The following is a 25,877-nucleotide window of genomic DNA, read 5'->3' as shown; positions in this document are numbered from 1 at the left end:
CTTTATCTTCCTCTTTGAGCAAACTTAGCTTCTACTGGTTTATCACATAGCCCTGTTACTTAACTGACCCCACCCTCCACCCTCCACTAGCCAGGCCTTTACATATCCTGCCCCTTCAGCAGGAGGTATCTATCCTTCCTCTCCCCACTCCAAGTAACATACTGATGCAGGAGATTGATACCAAGTTGCCCATATGCTAGACATTGTCCAACCAGTGGTTCTTAGCCATCTGGGAGGTAGAGAATTCCTGGCACCCTCTCCCCAGAAAAATGTACACATGCATATACACCTCCAGGTTTGCTATCAATTCCACAAGCTTCATGTCGGGTGGCATCACTGACTTAATGTATGTGAGTTTGAACAAGCTCTGGGAGTTGGTGATGGACAGGGCGTGCTGCAGGCCATGGGGTCACAAACAGTCGGACACGACTGAGTGACTGAACTGAACTACAAGCTTCACAAGGAATGTGAAGCTATCTTTGTGAGGCAAGAGGGCCCCACTCAGGGTAGATACTGCAAGATGAAAATAGGAGGACAATTGAGGGAGTTGGCTGGGATCTGCCCAAAGAGAAGAGACCACTTATTTCTCATTTTTGAAGTAAGGTGACCTCCCTGACTACACATGCACAGAAAGGCTCCTTGGAGGTCAAAAGGGGGAGTGATGCTAGGTGATGCTAACTACATCTGTGCCTCTAAAGTAGAATCTGCCTTGGCTGAGAGAAGTGTGTGCATACATAAGAGGATCCTAAGATACCCCAATTATGGACTCTGATCCAGGGAAATCAAAATGGTTGGCCAAAGGAAACCCAGAAAAAAATGCTCCATATAAGAGATCATACTACCACAAGGGCATGACTCTAGGACTCTGAGTCCACCCGTGAGTCTATCCATGCTGCTGCTGCTGCTGCTAAGTCGCTTCAGTCGTGTCCGACTCTGTGCGACCCCATGGACTGTAGCCTACCAGGCTCCTCCGTCCATGGGATTTTCCAGGCAAGAGTACTGGAGTGGGGTGCCATTGCCTTCTCCGGTGTCTATCCATGCGTACTCTTTTTTTCCTCCTAATAAACACTTGACTTGTTTCACTACTTTCCGTCTTTGTGGAAGTTCTTTTTCTGAAAAGCCAAAGAGCCAGGGCCTTGACACTGACCACTGGTCTGGCAGCTAGGATTTGGTGCTCTCACTGCCTCTCCCCAACCTCGATGTCCAGCCAGGGAACGAGGCCCAACTTCAAGCGGCTGCAGGCTGAGGCCATCTGAGATCATTTGGTCCTTGCTTGAGAACCCTTCTTCCTAGACCCTGGGAATCAAACATGAATGAGGGGGACCTTCTCTTAGGTCACACCCTTCCCAAGACCGTCCACACCCTGTGACTGAGCAAGGTAGAGACCTAATGCCTGACCACTCTGGCGTGGTATCAGATACTCTGACAGGCAGTATTCACATTCCAGTGCTCTCTGCTGGGTTGGCTTCATTGGGCCTGCATCACAGTTTAACTGCCGCCTCTGCCTAATTCTGCTTCCTGCCCCCTCCCTTTACATACTCTGGTCCCTAATAAGTATCTTGCTCCCCAAGCTCCATCTCAGTACTTGCTTCCAAAGAGTCCAACCTGCAACAGTAGTACTCAACATCTTTCCTTGCCGAAAACAAGATGAAACCAAAAGGAAAAGAACATAAAACTGTAAATTTAAGATTTGAAGCAAACTCCCTTGTAATAGATAAAGAGTAACTACTTTTTTTTTAAAGCAAACTAGTAACTACCATATTTTTTTCTCAGCAAAACAATTTAATGGTGAACTATTAGAAGCTTTCCTATTAATGATAGGAAAACAAGTAGAGATTTTTTTAATCATGATTACTGCTTAACGTTTTACTGGACTTAGTAGCTAATGCAAAAATATCAATAGGGAGGGAGGGAAAGAAATAGCAAACTAAGGAAGAAGTGAAAGAAAGTGAAATTCACTCAGTTGTGTCTGACTCTTTGTGACCCCCATGGACTATACAGTTCAGGGAATTCTTCAGGCCAGAATACTGGAGTGGGTAGCCTTTCCCTTCTCCAGGGGATCTTCCCAACCCAGGGATCGAACCCAGGTCTCCCACATTGCAGGTGGATTCTTTACCAGCTGAGCCACCAGGGAAGCCCATAAGGAAGAAAGAAAGAAGAGTGAGGGAAAAAAGAGGGAGAAAAGAAAAGGAAGAAAAATTAAAAATTTAAATATTAAAAAGTGAGAGTCCTTTCAACTTTCCTGGCAGTCCAGTGGTTAAGACTCTGTTTTTCCACTGCAGGGGGTGTGGGTTTGATCTCTGGTCAAATGAAACAAAAACAAAAACAAAAAGTCCAAAATATTCCTATTTTCAAGTGATCCAAATGCTTACTTTGAAAATTCAAGAGAATCAGTTGAAAACTAATGAGCAAATTTAAGTAAGGAGACAGATACAAGAACAGTATCGAAAGCAATCACTTTTTGATAAATATTAATAATAACAGATTACAAACAGGAAGAATCAATCCTATTCAGAATAACAGCAATGCCCACAATGTATGCAGGACTAAATCAAAGATCCGTGTGAATAAAGCTATAGAAATTCAAATACACAAAAGGCAAACAAAAGAAGTATAAAGAAATAGTATATTCCTTGGATGCAAAGACTCAGTAATGAGGCTATCAGTGCTACCCTTTAAGTTATTCTTAGAAATTCAACGCTCTTCAGTGGATTTTCAAAAATAAAAACACGTCAACCTGAATCTAAGATTTATACTGAAGAAAAGTTGTATGATATTGGTGAAGAAATATGAGTCTTCTAGATGAGGCCTCAGACTTCAAGGAGCTAAGACCAATCATTTCCACTATAAGAAATGATTCTGTGACACAGAAACTGAGAAACATTGTATTTTGTTTACATATCTTACATGCAAATTTATTTTGAAGACAGAATACTACACATATCATTTCATATCCTATTTTTTTTCACTTAAGAGTATATTACAGGACTTTTCTGGTGGTAGAGTGGCTAAGAATCTGCCTGCCAATGTAGGGGACACAGATTCCATCCTGGTCCGGGAAGATTCCACATGCTGCGAGCAACGAAGCCTGTAAGCTGCAACTACTGAAGCCCGTGCACCTAGACCTTTGCTCCACGACAAGAGAAGCCACCGCAAAGAGAAACCAGGGCACCAAAACGAGAGTAGTTCCCACTCCATGCAACTAGAGAAAGCCCAAGCACAGCAATGAAGACCCAGTGCCACCAAAAATTTTAAAAAAAAATTTTTTTGAAGAGTATACCCCAGACACCCAAGCACAGCCAAAAATAAAAATAAACTTAAAAGAGGTATTAGCAACAGCTTAATAAACAGCTATTTAATAGAATAACGTTGAAAACAAGGATGGATATGTGACCTTAAGAAACTCACCTTGGGACTTTCTTGGTAGTCCAATGGCTAAGACTATGTGCTCCCAATCCAGGGGGCCCAGGTTCCATTCCTGGTCAGGGAACTAGATTCCACATGCTGCAACTACAAATCCTGTGTGCTGCAATTAAGACCCAGTGCAGCCAAATAAATATTTAAAAAAAAGAAAAGAAACTCACCTTCAGCAGCGGAGAGACAGGAGAACAAATAAGGATAGTACCTGGGATTCCAATATATTGTACATTTGTATGGTTGATATTCGAATGTCCTCATTCTCTACTTTGCAAATGCAATAATTATACAGAAAAACTGATTGTTCCCTTTTATTTACTGGGGAGGATTTATTACCAGTAAACCAGAGCAAAGGCATCTAATTAAAGAGATTTCATTAGCAGAAAATATAGTTTGGTTCCTTCACTAGTGTCACGATGTAAAGGGCTATGTTTTGTTATAACAAATAAGTACATAGAATTACAGGCTTCCCTGGTGGCTCAGACAGTAGAGTGTGCCTGCAATGCAGGAGACCTGGGTTCGATCTCTGGCTTGGGAAGATTCCTCCCAATACTCTTGCCTAGAGAATATTCTTGTCCATGGGGTCGCAAAGAGTGGCACACGACTGAGCAACTTATAGACAGACTTTTACGTTGCTAATATATAAAATTCACAACCTTACAATATGTTACTCACTCATTACTATTAGTTTTCACTCCAAATTAAGGGGGGGGGCGGCTTTCTAGTATTTGAATGCACCTGATTTGGGTACATGCTCCTAATTAAACGGGAAGCTGAAAAATCATGTATACACAAACACATGCAAGAACTGAAGAGAGTCCATTACACATCAATATCCTGAATATTAGCGCATACACGACTCATGCATGGGTGGAAATGGTTTGGGTTATCTACGGACTTGCACAGCAAGGAAGCTCCCTAATATCACTGGCTTCACACCGGCGTTTCCACGTTGTGCAGCAGCAACTTAAGTGAGGCTTCATGTCTGTCTATCCATAACACTTGACAAAGGCCCCAGAAGGTACTGAAAGTCATAATGGCACTTCCTATACTGTGTGAATAAACTGTGCAGCAACGTAGTTAGTTAAGCTTCAATCTCGGGTGATTGGGAAGCCAAAGAATTAGGCAGCGAACTAGGCCGCGGAGAGGGAAGCGGAAGCCTAGCTTGGTTCTATGAATCGGCCTACGCAGAAATTCCCGGCCCGGCTTGCTGACACGAAGACCCAGCTCTCCTTCGATCAAAGAGCGGCCGTGAAACATCAGTCCTTTATCCACTCCACGAATGACTGGAGGTCTTCTCCGCGCCGGACACCGAGTACGGTGAAGTGAGGAGAGTCCGTCAAAAAACCCCACAAAAAAACCCTGGTTGAAAGGATCCGGGCCCGCGGCGCTAGTAGGCGAAAGCCCGCAGCGATGCTGTGACCGCTCTCCAAGAAGCCTCTCCTCTGCTATAGCCTCTGCCAGCCGAACGGCTGGCGCACTCCGGTCGCTGGGCTGGAGTGAAGCGTCCGCAGAGAGGCGTTACTACCCAGCGCCTGTCGCGACCCCGGCGACCGCGGGGCGACCCCGGGCGGGAAGTGACGCAACCGTTCCGAGCACTTCCGGAGCTGCGGCGACGGCTCCGCCGGAGGAAGCAGCGCGGGCCTTGACTAGCGTTGGCCCGCCGCCTCCGCCGCCGCCGCGCCTGGGTCCGGTTCTTCTGGCCTGGCCCGACCCGGTCTGGCCCGCCCGGGCTCAGCGGCCGCGGGGCCGCGGCGCCCGGTAAGTGCGCGGCGCGAGTCGCGGCCTTGTTTACCCTGGCGGGCCGGGGGAGGGGGTGGGCTCTCCGCGCGCCTCCCTAGCCCGCCCGGGGCTCCGCCTTCGTCGCTGCCCGTGAGGTCCCGGCGCCCCCGGCATCTCGTACTGGGTTTCAGGGCCCTCCGCCATCCCGCTGATGAGCTGCCGGTGGCCGAGGCCAGGGCGGACCGGCGCTTGATGTCTCTCGGTCTTTCCGCCTCCTGCCGCCTGCAGTTCGCCGAGAGGTCGCAGGCCATCGCCTCTGACCGACTGGCGCCGGGCGCATCTAGGCCCTCCCCGCCGGGCGTGCCGGGGAAGCGCGGCGCCTCCGGGGACTCCCTACTCGGGTCTTCTCCGGGAGCTCTCGCAGTGGCCCCCTCCCCCCCGCGCGGTTAGTTAACGCCTGTCGGTGAGGGGCCCCCAGCGCGTGGGTTGCGTGTCCTCGCGGATATATCCCGGCGCCTGGGATTGGGACGTGCGGCCCTGGAGCTGCGTCGCCGCCTCACCGGACGCCGCTTGTAGTCGCCGGAGAGGCGATCGGGTTCTCGGATGACTTCACCTCAGTACTGATTGTTACCCTGTCCCATAGAACTTTCTGCCACACTGGCCCTATTCTGTACCTTTGACCCTGTTCAGTTGGATAGCCACTAGCTGCTACACATGGCCATTGAGCAATTGACTTATGGCTAGTGCGACTGAAAAGCCAAGTGTCAGGTTTTATTTAATCTTTGAGTTAAATGTAAATGACCACATGTGGTTAGTGGTTACCCCATGAGACAGGGTTCATATTTTTGTACCAACGAGTTTTCTTCGGAAATGTGCATTTAATAAATGACGCTTCGGTGCTAAATATATCTGGAGTAAACGCTGATACCAAAAAGTCTGTTGTCTTGTTCTTGTCATCTTTATACTGAGAAGTCTTCCGTTTGAATTCCTTAGCCCAGGATGGTTGGCAGCTCTTATGAACACGTGACTTTGATGCGAGGTTGGGGGTCGGGGGCGGGGGGGAGCGCAGTAATTTCTGTTACTCCTTGCCTGTTTGGGAAGTAAGGCTAATGTTTAACATTTGAAGGAAATCAAAGCGTTATCTATCATCTGTTGTGTTCATGAAACAATAACATACTGGCCCCTTTAAACACTGTCAGTACTCTTTCAAACAGAATAGGGATATTTAACTTTGAAAAGATTAGCAATGAAGATTTTATTTAAATCTGGACCTAGAGCACCCAGTAAGTATGAAATGATTTCCCCCTTTTTGGAAGGGAGCCTGAAGTTTTCCCCTGCTTCTTGAATATTTAGCTGGTGAGAAGCCCCAATCTTGGCAAGAAATCCAGAGAAAGTGAAAACTGTGCTTTTTTTGTTGTGGTTGTAGGTAGCTTTGGATAGTATTCAGCTCTGTGGGAGGGTGAATGGGGCATTGTGAGTCCTCATGGGGCATTGTGAGTCCTCATAGATCATAGATCTGGTGAAAAGTATGATGCTGGATTCTACTGGTTGTCAGCACCGTGGTCCTGGGCAAGTTGCTTAATCTTTTTGAACTCTAGTTTCCTCATGTATAGGAAGAGGATGATCGCCACTTTGTAGGGTTATAAACACTTAATGAGAATGAGTCTGACTTGAAATTGGCTCTCATTAAATGAAAGCTGTTATTGGTAGTGATTATTTTATAGATGGGAGCAGTATTTGTAATGCTGTTTATGCTTATTTGCTTAATAAGCAGTATCTTACGTAAAAATGCAGATAAAAGAAAACAGACTTAAAAAATCAATTGTTCCTCTACTATTTTGGAAATCGTCCTCTACAATCATTGTTTGGACTTTGATTTTCATTTAGTTTATATTTGCCTGTCTGTGTTAGAAGTATTTCTTTGAAAGTTATCGCTGGTTTTCCAAGATATTTAAAAGGATAAAAACATGGACCTAAAATTTCTGATTAAGTAAGTGAATGGTACTTATTTAGTCTTTGATAGTGGGATCTGTAGCTCTGAGAAAGTCAAGTAGCCCTTGAACATGTCAGAAGAGAGGTACAAAATGGGTGTTAATATTGCCTAGTGGGCATTGTACTAGGAACAATTTTTTTTTTCTTTTTTTAAGCCCTAACCACTAGACCACTAGGAAATTGCACCCTCCCCCCGTTTTTGTTTTTTTTTTTTAATTTTTGTTTTATTTTCTCTTGTGGACTTTTTTTATATGAAAATAATTTTTCATGAGTAAAGTGAGAGCTGAAATATTGACAGTATTTTATAAGTGTTAGAGTACAACAATGGAGATGACTTTATGGTAAAAGCCCAGTTCAAGTCAGTTAAAATTTGCTTTGTCAATCTCTGTGTAACATTTAAGATTGAAATTGTAGTAGTTAATTTAGGAAATCTGAACAATACGAGTGAGGTAGTACACAGCACTGTAAATCAACTATATTCCAATAAAAATTAAAGAAAAAAAAGTGAAGTGGTGGACTTTCAAACTGAGGGAACGAATGAGAGGGAACTGGGTACCCGAGGTTAAATTATTATTAGCTGTTTACTTTAAATACTTTCTTTTTTTAGAAGGCCATGTAACTCTTGTCAATATATAATTATGAAGTGGATTTCTGTGGGACTTATAAGAAAATAATTTCTGGTCCTTTGCTGCTTGTTTGTTTAAATGTGTTTATTTTTTAAATTTGTGAACACGCGGTACCAATTTTACAGTATGTAAATAGAATTATCTTTTTTCATTTTAGATGGAAATTATATGAATGACTATTTAAGTGATATCTTCCTGCAAGATCTTCAAGAATTACAGGTATTTTTAATTTAAAGATTAATTCTTTCTCCTAAAAGAAAAATACCATAGTTAAGTTCAGTTGTGATTAGGTGGTTCTAGCATATAACACAATTTGTTAAAAGTCAAACTGCAAATATATTATTGCCCTCTCATTAGTGTGACTTTTTTTTTAATTTTAAGTATTTATAGGTAAAATATCAGAGGTAGATTCACTGATATTTTTATAATATCATTAAAATGTGACTCTGTAGTCCTTTAGACTGGTTACATATTCAGTAGACATTCATTTTAATCTTTTTTTCATTATTAATTTTTTGGAGAGATTATCTACTTCAAATAGGTTTTAAATTTACTTTAGTGTTTAATCCAGATTTGGTTATATAAATTATTTCGTTCCATTCAGTCCACATGCTCTTGCATTTTAAGGTCCTCTTAGTTTTAGATTTAAATCACTGTTTGATACTTTTCCTTGGAAACAGTCACTTGAAATAGTTCTTGTGTAGAGAAGTTAATGGGTATTTGCCAAAATCATCTCTAAGAGTTAAGATATGTGACTGTTTTACTTTTTCAACTAGTATTCTCTTTTCATTTATATGTAATTGAGTCACATTTTGATCTATGAGGATTTTTCAGTAGCTGTTGCCATTTGATCTTGTTTCTTTACCCTAGGTAGATTCTGTTTTTTCCTAGGCTAGATCCTGCCAAAGTAGTATATCTGTAGTTGACCTTCACTATTAAGTCGGTTTCTTTGCCTCTAAGTACCTGTTTTAGAGGATTGGTAGAACTCTTTAAAGTGGAAAAATCAGTTACCTTTGCAGACAAGAGGAGGATGTTGATGTTGAAAAGCTGTGTGGTTTTTATTTTTTCTTTACTGTGCACCTTTTTTCCCATATATCTGAGAGCGATGTCTGTAAAACACTGGTATTATTTCCCCAGAAATTGTAGTGGGATGGAACTGTGTCCCTATTTATGTTCTGTCTGTGTCACCACTCAGTAGGGCACGATTGGCTGAGAAAATTTAAACATTGGCTCTTCAGCCTTTAGGATGCTTCCACTCTGGGCAATCAGCTGTGGGAATGTGCTTCTCTCTTAAGGACCCTGGCAGGAAGGACAACTCTATGGGAATTTGACTCCTTGACATGGAGCAGACAGCCTTACTCTTTCATGCCAGACCCTTCATGTGAAGTTACCATTGTTAACTGCTTCTACCTTGCCAGGAAAGGGTTTCCCTTTGAAAAGCCTGGGCAGGGAGATGATGGTGAGGTTTCCTGGATGAAAGGAGAGTTGGAATAGGCCATAGTAGGGGTAGGACCAGGGCTGTGCCATTTTGGTTCTTGAATGGTTTCTGTTATAGCTTTTCACAGTGAAAGTAACTAACACATATTTTTTTTCTTTTCCTCCCTTAGAAGACAAAAACACTAATGAGTTTGAGAAAGTGGTGAAGTTTGGGGGGAGGGAAAAAAACTGCTTTCCTGATCTGCAACTTGACTGGATGTTAAGATGTCTGTGGACATGAATAGCCAGGGGTCTGACAGCAACGAAGAGGACTATGACCCAAATTGTGAGGAGGAGGAAGAGGACGAGGACCCTGGGGACATAGAGGACTATTACGTGGGAGTGGCCAGCGATGTGGAGCAGCAGGGGGCCGACTCCTTTGATCCTGAGGAGTACCAGTTCACGTGCTTGACCTACAAGGAGTCTGAGGGTGCCCTCAATGAGCACATGACCAGCTTAGCTTCTGTCCTAAAGGTGAGCAGTGTTGTCAACTCCCAAGTGTGATCCCTGAAATTAAATCTAGATATGAGCTGTTGCTGAAGTCTCCTCTGGACTGGTTAAATGGCCTATAGCTTGAAACCAAAGTGAAGTATGTGTTGCATCCTCTCGACACATCTGATGTATTTGCTTTGTCTACTAGTAGGTGCATATCAGAGGACCTCAGCTTCTCAGAGTACTAGGAATTAGAAAGGCGGGGTGGAGTGGATTCAGGGGAAAGAGACCAGAAATACACAGAAGCAGAGCTGCCTAGATTAACACTTGTTTCAGAAAGTCTTAGGAAATTTTATGAGGTAACATAGGATAAGCATCAGAATCACCCAACAGTCTGTGGGCAACTGATTAATCTCTTAAGAGAAGTTCCTAGATCTCCTGGTTTGCTGTGAATAATAGATGTTTCTAGGCTAATGAGTTCATTTGCTTCATATACTGGTGACTAATGTCCAATGTTGAAAGAAATTTTAGCAGTAACTAAGAATAAAGTAAGTTCTGGTAGCTTGTATTTCATTGATTTGAGGGGGTGTGAAATTGAAATTGTAAGTAAGTAGCGGAATTATTCTAGCAAGCTGCTTATTTTTAACACTTAAGCTAGCATAGTTTTCAATGTCTTGCACCTTAGGCCAGGTATTATCATCACAATGGACATTTTGTATTACATAATATCGAACTAGTACAGAGTAAAACACATAGGACACCATTTAGTGTGAATATTATAGTCCTTTAGACAGTGTCCCAGCATGTTTCTCCTCTCATGTGGGCCATTATGTAAAAGACGGAACATTTCTCCTACTTTACGGTTTTCACTGACCTTCCTTTCAGGAGCTGTTGCATGGATTTTGTTGTTCGCTAAAACTGAAGATCAAGAGCACATTGGCATGATTTCAACCAAATAATTTTCATGTTGCTATTGAAATGGAAATAACGAAGATGTGCCGTACTGTAAAAGTTGCTCTATCTTACTAGTCCAGGAGTTTTTTTTTTTTCCCAGGTGATCAGCAAATGTTAACTAATAACCTTGGATTTGGATACTCAGGGCTTTATTAGCAGCTAGCTAGAAGCTGAAAGCTAAAGATTTTGTGCAACTCACTTCTAGAAATGGGCAGGTTTCCTCTCTTGCGCTCAGCAGAAAACTCGAAGAATGAAGACCCATTGGAACCTCTGGGTTTGGGATTTCTGCTCATAACAATAGCAGAGTTGTGAGGCATTTCCCTGGTAGAGAAGAGATTTCAGATCTCTTCCTTCGTCATTATTCCCACCTCTCCCTCTCTGGTCAACTAGTTTCTTTTTCTTTAACCATCTTTTACATGGTGTTGGTATTTAAAATTAGAGAAGGAATTGTCGGGTATGTGGTTCTGGACAGTATCAGTTGGCAAAGTTCATCAGGATGTTTCCACCTATGCATACGAACTCTCAGTTTGTTAAGCCCCTGTGCCAACTTTCTTACTCTGCTAGAGACAGCTGAGGGGCACAGACCCTTTCCTTCTTTTTTTTTTAAATTGTAGTAAAATCCATAAAATACACCATTTTACTCCTTTCCTTTTTATTAGGCTGTCTTATTGTGGGCCTGGGGAGGCCCTCTCCTTACTTTTTAGTACCCTCACGGCTCTTTCAGGCCTACCTTGTACCTTCCCTGAGTGAGCCTCCTCACAGCCTTCTAGAACACAGTGGTTGGCTCCTGTTTTGGTCCCAGGGCCCAACTGTTACAACCCAAGTTTATTAACTCATATAGTGCAATCTTGTGACTGCTTGATGTTGTTTTTATGTTTTCACATATTTTTGGATGTTCTCTTCACTGCTTGTCACTTAACAGAGGGCAAAAACTACTTTTTATCTTGTCTCTCCCATTATTTCTATCACAGTGTTCATCCATAGCAGGCACTGAGTAATTTGGGGACACTGTGGGTTTTGTTGACTGTTGATGACATCGCTGACTTTATTGGTATGAGCTTGATTCCCTAGTCCGTGCTGTCCACCCTCTGCTGTTGTAAAAGGGCGTTATTCTCGCCCGCAAGATGAGGAAAAATAGAACAAAAAGAACTGGGAACAGAGATGAAGGAACAGAGAAGGAAGAAAGTTGAAACCCCAGGAAAGGGTCAAAGGGAAAATAAAGCAGAGAGGAAAATAATCCATGAAATTCTAGATGATGGTAGAAAAGGAAGCTGGATTTTTTTTCTCCCTCTCTCACTGAGGAGTGTGTTAACACCATTTCCATTCTGGGCCTGGGCAGCCAAGGTCCTGGCTCTTCTGGTGGCTTGGCTGCACGTAAGGGGGCTCCATGGTGTTCTAAGTGGTTCAGGAATTTGACCAAGGAGGACAGGCAGAAACGGCTTGGTTAAGAGTACAGGAAGAAGGAATCACACAGAGTCTTCCTTTTTCAGGCTGGCTAAAAACTAGCATTGGTTTTACTTTTGTATTTGAAATTTTTTTGAGATAAGAGGAAATCAATGAAGTGTTGAGTTTACAGAATGGTGTTCACAGGTACTCTGGCTACTCGCTCTCCTGTTGCATGTGTCTGTGAGAAAGGAGCTCAGTAGTCATCACCCAGGTCACTACTGATTTCTCTCACCCATCACATGCTGTTTGCACACTCGTGACTTATTGAGATATTTCTTTCATACGATTTAGGTGTTATTTGGCTAATAGGAAATGTGATGTGTATGTAGTTTCAAATTAGAGCCTCGTGAACAGCTACCTGTCCATGAGCAAAAGCTGAGTTTGAGAAGTGGCATCAGTTAGCCACTGATCTGTGTTATTCATTCTGTTGTGTTCTGGCAGTTGCCTATGGATGAGCAACTGGAAAAATAGACTAACATAAAGTTAAACCTTCTGTTACCTTTTGGGATTTCTAGTCTTTTAGGCAGAGGATTCCCAGCTGTCTGGGACACTGGGCTTTTGGTTTAGTGAGGGCCCTTGCTATCAGAGGGTAACTTCCTGTATGTATTCTGTGACCAGTCCTTGAGTAAGATCATTAATTCAGAAAAGAAAGTGCCCAGAAAAATCAAATTCAGGGCTGAGGATAGACAAAGGAGAAAATGCTTACCTGTTATGGGATAGAGGGAGAACTGCTAATGTTCAAATAATGGCATAACAGAAGCCTCGTATAGAGAATGAGCTATCACCCTACACGAATGAAGTAGTTATGAAAGATGAAATGATTGCCAAATGATGTGGATTGTGTTGTAAGAGGGGGAAATCTCTGACGAATATTTTAGTGATATTCGAGTCTTTAAAAAATAAGCAAAGTTACCTTTTTTACATGTGGTTCTTTATGTGAAACTTACACAAAAAAATATTATTGCTGTGATAGATGCGGGAGGCCTTCTCTAGTAATAACAGGCCCTTTTCATTACAAAATGTGGTATTGTTAACTAAGAAGAGTTTTGTCATTCAGTGAATCCTGTTGGTACTTGTTCCCTGAACCTCAGGGGGCGTTTGCTGTCAGGCTGCTCAAGAAGGGGCTCAGCCATGGTCCAGCCTCAGGCAGAGCCCAGGCTGGCTCTGATTGGTGATGGGCTGGAGGTGCCTCCCACCTCGTGTGCTCCTTCTCTCAGCAGCTTGTTAGGGCTTCTGTGGGCAAGAGAGGTGGGATGTTGCTGCTCAGAGCCCTGCCCAGGCTTCAGAAAGGAGAAGAGAGTCGATTTTGGACTAGATATGGTCCGTGGAGCTGACGTGAGCTCTCTGAGCTTTGTGTTGATAGGAGAACCTCAAGATGGGATGTGACAGGAGTGCAACTAACAGAATTCCACTGGTCAGTTAGGCATGGGGGCAGGAAGTTACCTTCTGGGCTGGAGTGGAGACTGAGATGTATAGGTAAAAAGAAATAAAATAGAGGATCATGAATGCCACCTAAAGTGTCTTTACTGTTGAAGGAAAGAATTAGATTTTTTTAAACTTCAGTGCTGAACTGTGCTGCTTACTTTTCTCAAGCCTGGTTTTCCTCAAATAGGGTTAGAGATATAAACTGATTACTGTGATTGTTTTTGTTTGTTTGTTTTTTTCCTTTTTGTTCCTTTATTTACTATAGTTGACAGCACATTTAAAGAGCAGCAGGAGCCGAGGAGACTAAAACTCTATTTGGTTCTAGACAATTTGCCTTGTCCTCTAGTGTTCAAAGCACATTAGTGAGTAATCAATGTGGTTCTCAAAAGTAACCCAGTCTGGGGATTTCTTAATGCAGACACCATCATCCTCTTTTACAAAAAAAGAATATGCATTTCCAGGAGGTGAAATGACTTGCCCAAGACCACACAGCAGCATAGTGAGTTACTTAAGCAAATCTCTTTTCATTAATACCAAGCCATTATCCCATTGTTGTTGCTGTTTAGTCCCTAAGTCCTGTCTGACTCTTTTGTGACCCCATGGACTGTAGCCCTCCAGGCTCCTCTGTGTGTGGCATTTCCCAGGCAAGAATACTGGAGTGGATTGCCATTGCCTTCTCCAGGGTATTGTGAGTGTTTTTACTATAGTTCTTGCCTCACAAATTGCTGTATTAACTGCAGTAGAGCTGGGAGAATATTCCCCAGAAGACTATTCTGCCACCCTCTTGCTTGAATTTGTTTTAAGATCTAGTGCTTGCTATTCAGCAAATTGTGGCTGGGACATCTCTTCAAGTTCTTCTGTGGGTCATTTTTCCCTTTTGTGGGTGAATCATGAATTACTTTATATTTATACTTTCTCCCAAGTGGCACTAAATTCTTATATAACATCTGGAAAAGACTAATTGTATTTATTAAATCAACTTTCTTGTATCCTGGTATAGCTGAATGTAAGAATATTTTACTTTTATTTACATGTTCATTAATTAACCCAGTAATGGTTGTTTTCATGTTACTACTCATGGGAAAGTATCTTGAAGCTGGGCCCAGTAACACTGAATGTTTGTGTGCTGAGCGGCCGGCTGATTTCTATTTTTATGATCTGATGTCAGGTTTCTTTGCGTGCCTCTATCTCACTAGAATCTAGATTAAATTCCTGTGTTTCAAATAGTTGGCCATTAGTGGACGTGTTGACATACTTCACCATGCTTTTTAGTCTGGAAGTCTGGTAAGTGTTTTACTGGTGTGTAAATGTGTTTTTTAAAGGGAGATGAGAAATGTCCAGAGTGACATTGAGAATTGCCTAAGAGCAACTAGTGCTAGAGTTATCCCTGTCTTGCCAGCTTAGAAAGGTTATTGTTATCATTGACTTTGTGCCCTCACTGTGTACCTGGCACCACATACCACATGCTCACTGCCTTTTGGAAAAGAAGCTCTCCATGAGATTCAAGGCCAGCTTTCATTCTGGCCTTTGTTGTACTTGCACACTGCCTTAGGAACTGTGTAATCAAGGGGGTGATTCTAATTCCACTGAAGAATACCATTCATTATTCCGTTACCATAAAATAAGAGCTTTCTTCCTTGCTTATTATCCTGCAGGTCTTGTCCGTATTCATAGATAATGTTACTGTTCTGCAATTCATTCCACTAGTATTTATTGAGTGTCTGCTATGTGCCAGACACTGGGAAACTAGCTGTGAACAAAATGGAAAATCTCTACTCTTGGTGACAGTACAGTCTAGTATTCATTATGTACATGTATTTATATATTCTGTCTTTAAAAATGTGAATTTCAAACACTTCCCCTTGTTCATACTTCATCCTCATATGTTATTTTATGTATAACACATTGTCTTATGTTTGAACCATAATTTGCTCTGGCTTTCCCTGTTGCATTTAGGTGAGTACTTGTGTGTTACAGTTACGGGGACTGGTTATATTGCTGTGAGCATTTTCATGGATGTGGCCCGTGTGTTGTTGACTCTGCACTACTAGTGGTCAGGCTAGCCTGAGTTCCGCTTCCTTTTCTGCCATTTAATGTAACATGACCATGGGCAAGTTTCTCAACATCTGTAAGCTTCAGTTTCCTCATCTATAAAATAATGATAATTAATACCTTCTTCACAGCATTAAGTGAGATAATGCACATAAGTGCCTGGCACATGAGTGTTTAAACATGGTCATGGTAGAAGCAGGGCAAGAGTTGAATAACGAGAATATTGCTGTCACATGTGTGCTGTGGTTTCTTAGAACACATTCTCATGATTGTGCGTTTTGAGTCACAGGGTAGGAACCAAATTGCAAAAGGTTCTGGGTGATGTATTATTGACTGATGCTTCTGAGTGTGCATGTGGTACTTGGATCATGGACTTCGGGCTCTCTTGCCTTCATCCAGATACTCCGATGTCCTTCTCGTGGGGCCTACTGATAAGAAAAGTAAAAATAACACAAATTGAATTTTGAATTGGGACCAGGAAGAGGTTATAGGGGAATATGGTCTGTCTTTTGTTTCTGCATTTCTAGTTAACTGCAATGTTTGGTCTCATGCCTGCATTGACAGCACTCCTTAGTGAAGTGCTTAGCTTGCTTAGCTTAGTTAATTCTGAGATCCTTTACTAAGGATCCTGTTTTTAAGATGCCTCCTTTTTTTTTTTTTCTGCCTTGCCACACACCATGTGGGATCCCCAGCCAGGGATCGAACCTGTGGCCCCTGCAGTGGAAGCACAGAGCCCTAACCTGTCTGAAAGAGGGAAGAGTTAGAGCAAAGATTTGAGAAGAGATACAGACTGAGACAGCAGGAAGCTTCGCATCCTGCTTAACTTGAAATGTGTCCTGCTGTGGCTTGATTACTTAAACTGACATGAATTTCAGAATTCGAAGCTTGTGTTGTATTCTCTTTTCTCTAAACTATCACAAGCCTTTATAAACATGAAATGGTTTTGCGGTGATAACCACAAATAATCAATCATAAATAGAGGAAAGAACAGGCAGGAAGAGAGAGATGTGTGTTTGGAGAGTTTAACAGGACAACAGAGCTGTTCTTATAGCTGTGAACAAAGAGTGGTCTCTATCTGGGAATGCTGCTCTCTTTGACTAGCAGTTTCTTTCCTGCTCAGTACACGCTCTACCCACACATTTCCTTTTCCCCTTGTTTTAGACTTTTACTGGTCTCTTCAGTGCGCTCACCATCATTTTCCAGTCTTGCTGCCTTTTACAGTATTCCAGTGCCATCCACGGAGAAGGCAATGGCACCCCACTCCAGTACTCTTGCCTGGAAAATCCCATGGACAGAGGAGCCTGGTAGGCTGCAGTCCATGGGGTCGCTAAGAGTCGGACACGACTGAGCGACTTCACTTTCACTTTTCCCTTTCATGCACTGGAGAAGGAAATGGCAACCCACTCCAGTATTCTTGCCTGGAGAATCCCAGGGACAGCGGAGCCTGGTGGGCTGCCGTCTATGGGGTCGCACAGAGTCGGACACGACTGAAGTGACTTAGCAGCAGCAGCAGCAGCAGTGCCATCCAGCCTGGCTTTCTGGATTCTCTATCTTCATCGGTGATACCACCATCCACCAAGCTGGAAACGAGGACTTACCCCTGACTCCCTTCTCCCGTGAAGCCCTCTCTGATCTCCAGGCAGATTCAGACACTTACCTCTGCCCCCCCTTTTGGCATATTTCTTGATATATACTGATACTAGTTGTTTGTAAGCCAGAAATTGAACTCTTTGAGATAAAGGTCCATACGTTTTCTTGTTATAAACAACACCTAGCAAAAATGCCTGGTTATGTTGTGTTCTCAGTAAGTGTTGCTTGTTGTTGATATGACTGTCTAAATAAGCCCAGGCCAATAATTGCAAAAGTTGAGCATCTAACCCCAAGGCTCTACTTCTATATGTTTCCATTTGCAAATAGACGATATGCTTGTTTAAGGGCTTCCATGAAGCCAGCTGACTTTAAATATAGATAGTATATACCTGTTGGATGTGTGGTTCCTAGCTTGGTGTGCATGTCAGATTTAGCTTTGGCAGTTCTCATATAGAAGACTGAACTTCGTGCAGATGTAATAAAACAGAATCTTCAGAGGTGAGATGAGGTATTTGACATTATATTCCTGTGGAAGTACAAAAAAAAATTGTGAAATGATCCAGGTTACTGAAATGAGGAGTGAGCAGTACATCTTCTTTTTGGCTGCTGAAAAGATACATCCAACCTTTGGAGTGTACTGGTTTTGTAACCAGAATGGGAGTAGGATGTAAACTGCCCACCTGTACTCACAAATTGGATAGGATTCCTGTAATATTTTTGATATCTAAACATAACTGCATTATTTCCTTATCAAAATAAAAGTGGGTTCTTATGTCCATGTTGATAATGAGTAGCTGTGAAAATGACTAATAGTATCTGCAATCATAAATACAATGTGAATATTTTAAAGGCTTTTTATTTTATGACACTCTAGTAGAACACCTCAAGTCTTTGCTTCAAGTTCGTTGGCTGCCCTCACATACGTTTGTCCCTTCTCCATTTGTTTTTGTTTGTTTGTTATTCGGCTGTCTATAGCAGTCTTATTTGCAATAGCCAAAAACTGGAAACAACCCAAATATCTACAAACAGATGAATGTGGCATACCCATAGAACAGCATGCTCTTATCAATATAAAAAGAATGGGCCGCTCATACAAGTACCGTTGATAAATCTCAGAATATGCTGCATGAGGGGACTCAGGGTTGGTGGTGGGAGGAATAAGCAATTTATGATTTCAATCATATAAAATGCTAGAAAATGCAAACTTATCTGTTGTAAAGGAAAATAAATTAGTGGTTGCCCAGTGAGCTGGGGAGGGCAGGAAGAGAGATTATTAAAGAGCATGAGGTAAATATGGAAGTGCTTCTCCATTTTTAAATACCATGAAAATGAAGGTAAAGGCATATATAGGTTACAAACACAGAATAACAAAGAGAACATGTAGGGGGAGCATATGGGACATCCTTGCATATGGGAGCCGGTTTGTCCAGCATGTCTTTGAAGAGGTTGTGGGCTTTGATCTGACTGACTTAGACTGGAGAAGATAAATGTGCTGCAGATGGGAGGATTAATCAAAGGTCTGTATGTGGAACATCCAGCCCTGCCCCCACTTGGTCCCTCTCTTGGCAAAATAACCTGGATAATCTTAGGGAAATCAGGCACTTAGAGAAGGTCAGATTTAGCTATCTTTATTTGTCATTTTGGGAGCCCTTGAGTCTTGAATAATAGCTGCTTCCGATCAGTCACCCTAAAGAGAAGCCTGGCAGTTGCCTGGGTCTGTTCATGTGCACAGAGTTTTCATTTCCCCTTTTTACAAATTGTAACATCCACGTAAAATTCACCATTTGAAAGTGTATAGTTTGGTGGCATGTTAATACACTCATGGTGTTGGGCAATCATCTTCTTCATCTAGTTCCAAAACATTTTCATCACCCCCAAAATGGAAACTTAGTACCCAGTAAGCATGTATACTCTCCACCCCCTGTGTCTCTGGCAACAACAGATATGCTTTCTGTGTTTCTGGATTTACCTATGTATGTTATAGAAATGGAATCATGAATATGTGACCTTGTGTGTCTGGTGGCTCTCTTAGCATAAGTTTTTGAGGTTCTTCCAAGTTGTAGCCTATATCAGTACTTCATCCCCCATGTTGCCCTTCATTTTGTTTATTGTGAATGGTGATTCTAACCAAGAATTACCAGACATTTGAGGGAAACATGCATAATGAAAGAGAAACAGAGAAATTGACTGTAGCTGATGTAGACCAATAAGTACTTTTGCTTGTTTTTAAAAGTGCAGTATTTAGTATTTGCCAAGATACTCAAGAAGATGTGGCTTCTATAAAACAATCAGAGATGCTGTCAGGAAGAAAATCATAGCAGAAAAGAACCTGTGGAGATGAATTATGGGTTTGCCAAGTTAAAAAATATACCATAGATCAGAAGATAAAACCAAGAAAATCTCTCAACATAAAGCCAAAATACAGGCAAAATATATATATATACACACACACATATATGTATATATGTGTATATATGTGTGTGTGGGTGGGTGGGTGTGTGAAAAAACACAGACATGGAGATTCAATCCAGATACCCAGGATTTACCAGAATTTGTGGCAAGTGAGAACAAAAAAAATTGAAGGAAAGAAAAGATTAAAAAAGTAAAAGCAGAAGATTTCTAAGAGCCAGAGGGAGGAACAGTTTTCCTATTGAAAGTGTCTGTCTGTTGCCCAGAAGGGTAAAGAAAGAGGCATTGCCAGAATTGTCCCTATGAAATTTCAGGAAAGCAAGAACAGAAAACCTTAAAGGTTTCCATAAAGATATACCAGGTCTTCTAAAAGACATGGGAATCACGTCTCCAGCAATGACAAGCAGAAGACAGTGGTACAATGGTCTTCCGAGTCTTGAGGAAAAGACTTTTTAATCTACAATTCTGTCATTGCAAAAATAAACTCATTTTCAGATGAGCAAGGACTCCAAAAATATACTTCTCCTGTACCTTTGCTGAAGTAATTCAAGATGAAGATCAAAAAAGAAAAATAATAATTCAAGAAATAATTGAACTAACCTAGCAGTCCAGTGAAAAATCCCATGTTCTGCTTGTAGCAGGCCTGGAAAATGGTCAGCCCAGATTGGAACAGAAACTTGGCGGGATCCAAGAAAAATTTCTTCTGGAATAGGAGTGAGGTGGATTCCTAGCAATAGATAGAATGAAGTTGGAAGATGGTTGGGATGTGGTGAGAAACCATAGAACTCTTCATAAGGGGGAAGGGAATTAGAATTCCCATGCAAAGCAGAAAAACTACACACAAAAATCACAAGCCAAATAAATACAAAGCAAACACACCATGTGGCACAAGTGTGTGTGATTGGCGGCTACTAATAATGATTATTTATGCCAGATATACAAACATTCTTCTTTGAGTGGGCCAAGGAGAGTGCCATCGGAAGCTCAGGGGTGAAAATGCAACTCTGGTCCTGTAAACAATGTCTTAAAATTACAAAGGCTACCAATAGAGGAACTGAAAATAGTGATTTAAATATTCAGAAGTTGGGGCTGGGATGGGAGTGGGTAGGGAGTGGTATAAGTAAGCTAGGTCTGGTAGAGAATTATGGGCACACTCAGCAATGTTGGTAACAACCAGAAGAACCCAGACAAGTGACTGGGAGAGATTTGTCCTGGCTAGGAAGACTGGGAGAGGTCAGGATGGGGTGGGATGGAGTGGCAGATATTGTTCCTTTTCATCAAAATGCTTTTTATGAACCATTTTATTTTTTGTTCAGTGATAATTGGAGTAGGTTAAGAGTTTGCTGTAATTGGGATAGGTTGAGAATTTGTTGATTCTCAATAAAACAAGTGTTTCTGAATATCTTCTGTTGTTTTAACTTTTAAATAGATGCTAAGAAAGATGGGGAAAAAACAATTTAATCTCTACCATAAAATAAAGGTCTCTTGGCCTTTACTTTCTGCCTCCTCCTTTTTTAGAATGATAAGACAGAAAGCAGGTATGCATAAGTAAAACCTTTTCTGCTTCTGTTCCATATTTTCTGATACAGCCGCTGAAAACACCGTCTTGCTCTGTTGGGAAACTTGAAGTGGTTTCTCCACATTCCAGCCTGAACTCTTTCCTGCTCTGCTCCCTAACTTTTGATTTTTGCCTCCTCAAACCTCCTGCCAGCATCTCTGCCATTCCTGTCACATTAAAAGACCTCTCAGTTCACCATCTTTTTTTTTTTCCCTTTAAACCTTCCTTTCTAGATCTGTATCTGGCCTCTCCTGCTAGATTGTGCACCCCCTGAGGGCTTGGAAGGCTTTGATGCCTGCCTGCCTGCCCAGGCTCTGGAGGAGGCTGTGGATAGGCAGCGATTTTAGATGAGACCACAGGAGACAGGAGGAGGGAAGTGTTAGCATATGGGACCTAGTAGTGGCACAGGCATTGTGTCAGTAGATGCTTAGGTATGACAGAGAAGGGAAGTGCTGTGAAAAACCTCTTCCCCCAGAAAAGAACTTCATTCCAATGGAGGTTTATTTACATAAACATATAAATGTATAGAAATGTGATACGTTTTGAGCGTAGTTAACAGCAGCAGTCAGTGGCTCTTTCTTGGAAACATGCTGTTGGAGTTTGTGGCTTTGTCGCTAAGATGTGCTGGGCTCTGAGGTACCCTCTGGAGAAGAGAAGTGACCTAGCTGGAACTCCCTAGAAGTGTTTGGTATTCCCTTTCCTTTGCCCTCCTCACGGTCACCGTAGCTGGAAGAGACAGTGCATCATTTGAAATCATATATGGACAAGATGGGCTTGTAGCTGCAGGAATATGGTAGGAGACTTTGCTTTTAGTCCAACTGTGTGTTACTCATTGGATATGAGCTCCTATCTGCATTTCTTTTGGTTATGACTTTGGTTCACTAAAGTAGTAGTCATCCTACCTGTATATGGCTCCTCCCTGGAAAACCATCTGGAATTCTAGAAGGGGCTATAATCTGCCTTTTGTACTAAGTATTTCCCAGAAGATTTTCATTGAAATGCAAACCCAAAAAGATATGCTGGCTGAGATTTACGTTGCAATAATCTCAGTTGCAATAATCTCGAGGTTAGTGGGGTAGGTAAGGTATAGCCTGGTTCTGAGTCGATGTTGGAGCCAGGTGATGGGTACATGGGTTTCATCATATTCTTCACTTATGTAGATGCCCAGAGTTTTTCATAATAAACAAAGTACCCTCAAGATCAAGGAAGGGGATGACTTTTGTATTTTTGTTTTATTGTCTTTTTCATAAGTAACTATAGTTAGTCAGGTCTTTAGATGTTTTTGGCATTGAGTTTAATGATCAGAGAGCATAACAGAATTAAATTAAGGTTAGACTGGAGAGAAATCTTCAAATTAGTGTTCATTAATCAGATTTTGTAGAGCACTTATAACATGTGGGTGCCTCAATTACCAGTCAGCTCTCCCTCCATGGAGAGAAAAATGCAAGGAAGCAAAGTTAGAATAAGGTGCCAGAGAGCTGCCCTTTTAGAGCCTAAGATATGGAGGTGTGAAGTATGGGAGAAGTGAAGGCCCGCCACTGAAATTCGACTTGAGGGCTGGGTCTTGCCTAAGAGCACATCTTCTGGGACCCCACTACCAGCACCACCGCTGATTTTGCCCCATTCTAGCCTGGTTCACCTTCTCTTTTGTCTCTGTGCTTTCACCTTACTTCTTTCTCTTATTCCTTCAGTACTTTCTCACCTCACTTCTGCCCTCCAAGACTTGAATCCATCCATCTTGATCTCCTTAGGCTAGTTTTCCCATATCACATCCCTTCCTACCCTAGACCCAGAAGCTGGCCAGCAGTTCATTCCTTTCCTTCCTCTCTGCCGTTTAGTGAATGATCACTAGTGTTTGTTAACATATGTGATTGGACCATGAAGTGGCTTAACAACAGGCTGAGGCATGGAGCCCTATTCAGGTAGCCTTAAAAGATTTCAGGCAGTTGGCAAGTAAGAATTCTAAATAAAAATTGAAACTACCACCTGTATTTTTTCAGGCCGTTGATGCTCTCTGCCATCAGCTGCATCCTCCCTATGGCACTGGTAAGTGTGGGAAGGGCTGGTGACAGTTCTGGTGGGCTGCTGAATTTCTGTTTTCTGGGGGAAAAAATCTCTTTGCAAGCTGTGCTGTTAACTTGTCCCCAAGGACTGGACGGCTTGAACCAACTATAGGAGATGAAAAAGATGAAGAAGCAACTAACCATGCTCAGGGTTTTCCTGGGGAGCTGTTGTCAGGAATGGAGGCTGTTTAGTATGTGCCTTGATCCTTATATCAAACTAGCATGTCCTGTGCATTATTTGAATAATAAACGTATACAATCCAAGTGCTCTGGGATGTCAAGTAATAACGGTTAAATTTCCTGAAATTCTGAATACGTTTTCCCCAAAGATAGATGTTGGCTGTGTATTAGAAAGGATCCAGAATGTTGTATGTACTGAGCGTCTCCTTCCATGGCAGGATTTATCTCCATCTGGTATTTTAAGTGCTTTGTGGTCAGGGGATCAAAAACGTTTGTTCCAATGATTAATTTATAAAATTCTGATACGCGAATTTTTCTGGGGAAAGAGTTTAGTGGAAATCAGAAAAGAAATCTGAGGCTCTTATGTACTAACGAACTTCAGGTGGACTCAGGGTCCTGTGATTTGAAAAACAGATTGACCACAGTCTGCTTTCTGCGTAGGGACCTAACAGAGAAAATGCATACAAGAAAATTGAAACATAGAGTGGGGCAGCAAGTCATAGGAAGGCTAAAATGTAAGCCAGTGACCAAATTGCTGCTGGAGTTGTGTTTTCTAAGCTCCTGGAATCCTGCATCTGTCTCCTTGTAATGAGTGGGTCCAGAAGTTTTATCTTATCAAGATAGTCTCTATTCCAAGTTGACAGGCCCTATTCGCTATTTACACTGTTTCACTTCTCTAGTCTCTGAAGCCCTTAGATCACAGAAGAAAGTGCGTGCAGAATATCTCCTGAAATGCTGAGGTTGTGGACTTGTGTGCTGTTAGCCATGTCAGGAATGGCTTGCTGATGACAGCGCTACAATCCTCATGTACATGTCACTGCATCTGTGAGAAAATCTCAGCATCATTGGCTGCTATCCAGGGTTTCCCCCTCAGGGCCACCTCCTCCCCACCCACCCCCTAACCCTGCTTGTGAAGCCAGGATAGAGTTGTATGGACACTTTATATATTCTTTATTAAAAAAACAGAAAGGGGAACTTGACTCCCCAGCAGTTGTCTCCGCCTTTAGGTGTCTGCACAGGTGGTAACTACTGAACATGTTTTGAGGGCCTGTATCTGGGAAGTAGCTTTTTAAAGGTCTCTCCAAACACAAATTACAGAGGATGATAGAAGTTTGCCTGCAACCTCTGGGAAATAGTGATGTCCAGCAGCCAAGTCCTTTTTGACATTCATGTAGCCAAGTGCTTCCTGAAATAAAGATCTGAAAACTATCTGAGGATGTTGAGATTGTAAGTGTCATGGCAAAGCCAAGCCAGATTGGATGGGCAATACAGAGCAGAGTCCAGGTTGGATGATGACAGAGGTGAACCCACGGTCCTTTCAAGCTTCATGGAATGCTCTCCAGAGCCTTCTGACCCATTGTGGGTCAGGTTTGAAGGCATAGGGAATGAGAGGGAAAGGCAAGGAAGATGGGCTACACTTGACCATGTTCTGACTCCATCTTTGACTCTGAAAGCCTTCTCTGGACCACCCAGGGACTTCAGGACCCTTCAGTGTTTGATGAATTGTATATCACTACTTTCCCTCCCTCCCTCGAGGGCTGCTTGTGGGAGGTTTAGAGGGAGCCGGAGTGTTGTGAAGTTACTGGCATTACAGACCTATTTATACTAAAATTCACATTGTCTAGTCAGTTCTTCCGGAGAAGGCAATGGCACCCCACTCCAGTACTCTTGCCTGGAAAATCCCATGGGTGGAGGAGCCTGGTAGGCTGCAGACCCATGGGGTCGCTAGGAGTCGGACATGACTGAGCGACTTCACTTTCACTTTTCCCTTTCATGCACTGGAGAAGGAAATGGCAACCCACTCCAGTATTCTTGCCTGGAGAATCCCAGGGACGGCGGAGCCTGGTGGGCTGCCGTCTATGGGGTCGCACAGAGTCGGACACGACTGAAGCGACTTAGCAGCAGCAGCAGCAGTAGCAGCAGTCAGTTCATCTTTGGTCAGAACTATGTATGTTCAAAACTCTGAAGGGGATGTTTTCATTCTGAGGAGTACGTAAAAGATCAAAATGAACTATTTTGATGCAATGGTGTAAGGGTCAACCCTCTGTTTTTCATGACATTTGTTTATTCAGAAGATTGCCATTGAATTAAAGTTGGCCAACTTTCCCTCCAACTTCATGAAAAATTTAAAATATACAAAGACTTTTAAACAATGGTGCAGTGGATATCCATTTATCTGCCATCTAGATTATACAGGTGCTAACTTTTTCCTGCATTTACTCTATCATGTATCTGTCCATCGATCAATTTTATTTTTAGCATTTATTGAAGTATTACTTACATTCCATTAAACTCATCCATTTTAGAGTGTACCAGTAGAAGAGTTGTAGTAAATGTAAACAAATGTACAGCCATCACCACAATCCAAGTTATAGAACATTTTCATCAGCCAGAAAGTTCCCTTGTATCCATTTGTAGTTGGTCCCCACTCCCAGTCCCAGGAAGCTACTGATCCTTACTGTCTGCATAGATTTGCCTTTCCTAGAAATTTCATATGAATTGAATCTTATCGTATGTAGTCTTTTATGTCCAGCT

At 42.3% G+C, this 25,877-nt stretch overlaps 1 protein-coding gene across 13 annotated transcripts in view; it reads left to right on the top strand.

Annotated features, from left to right (window-relative positions):
• Nucleotides 1-5,020: 5,020 nt before the first annotated feature.
• The window catches only part of ARIH2 (ariadne RBR E3 ubiquitin protein ligase 2), a 37,899-nt gene continuing 17,042 nt past the window's right edge, over nucleotides 5,021-25,877 (top strand). For 8 of the 13 annotated variants that reach the window (XR_014064183.1, XR_014064184.1, XR_014064181.1 and 5 more), the window contains exons 1-3: nucleotides 5,021-5,178; nucleotides 7,915-7,976; nucleotides 9,365-9,707. Coding sequence is in view for 6 of the 13 variants with exons in the window: in XM_081525578.1 (XP_081381704.1) it covers nucleotides 9,459-9,707 (249 nt within the window). In the remaining 7 variants the exon portion in view is untranslated. Of the gene's footprint in view, nucleotides 5,179-7,914; nucleotides 7,977-9,364; nucleotides 9,708-10,550; nucleotides 10,720-23,099; nucleotides 23,146-25,877 lie in introns of all 13 variants that reach the window. The other 5 variants (XM_081525581.1, XM_081525582.1, XM_081525580.1 and 2 more) reach the window with 2 other exon arrangements.

Source organism: Giraffa tippelskirchi, chromosome 9, assembly GCF_054371585.1.
Source record: "Giraffa tippelskirchi isolate mGirTip1 chromosome 9, T2T-mGirTip1v1.2.pri, whole genome shotgun sequence".
NCBI lineage: Eukaryota > Metazoa > Chordata > Mammalia > Artiodactyla > Giraffidae > Giraffa > Giraffa tippelskirchi.
The sequence above is the reverse complement of the archived record's forward strand: the minus strand, read 5'-3'. Positions and strand labels throughout refer to the sequence as shown.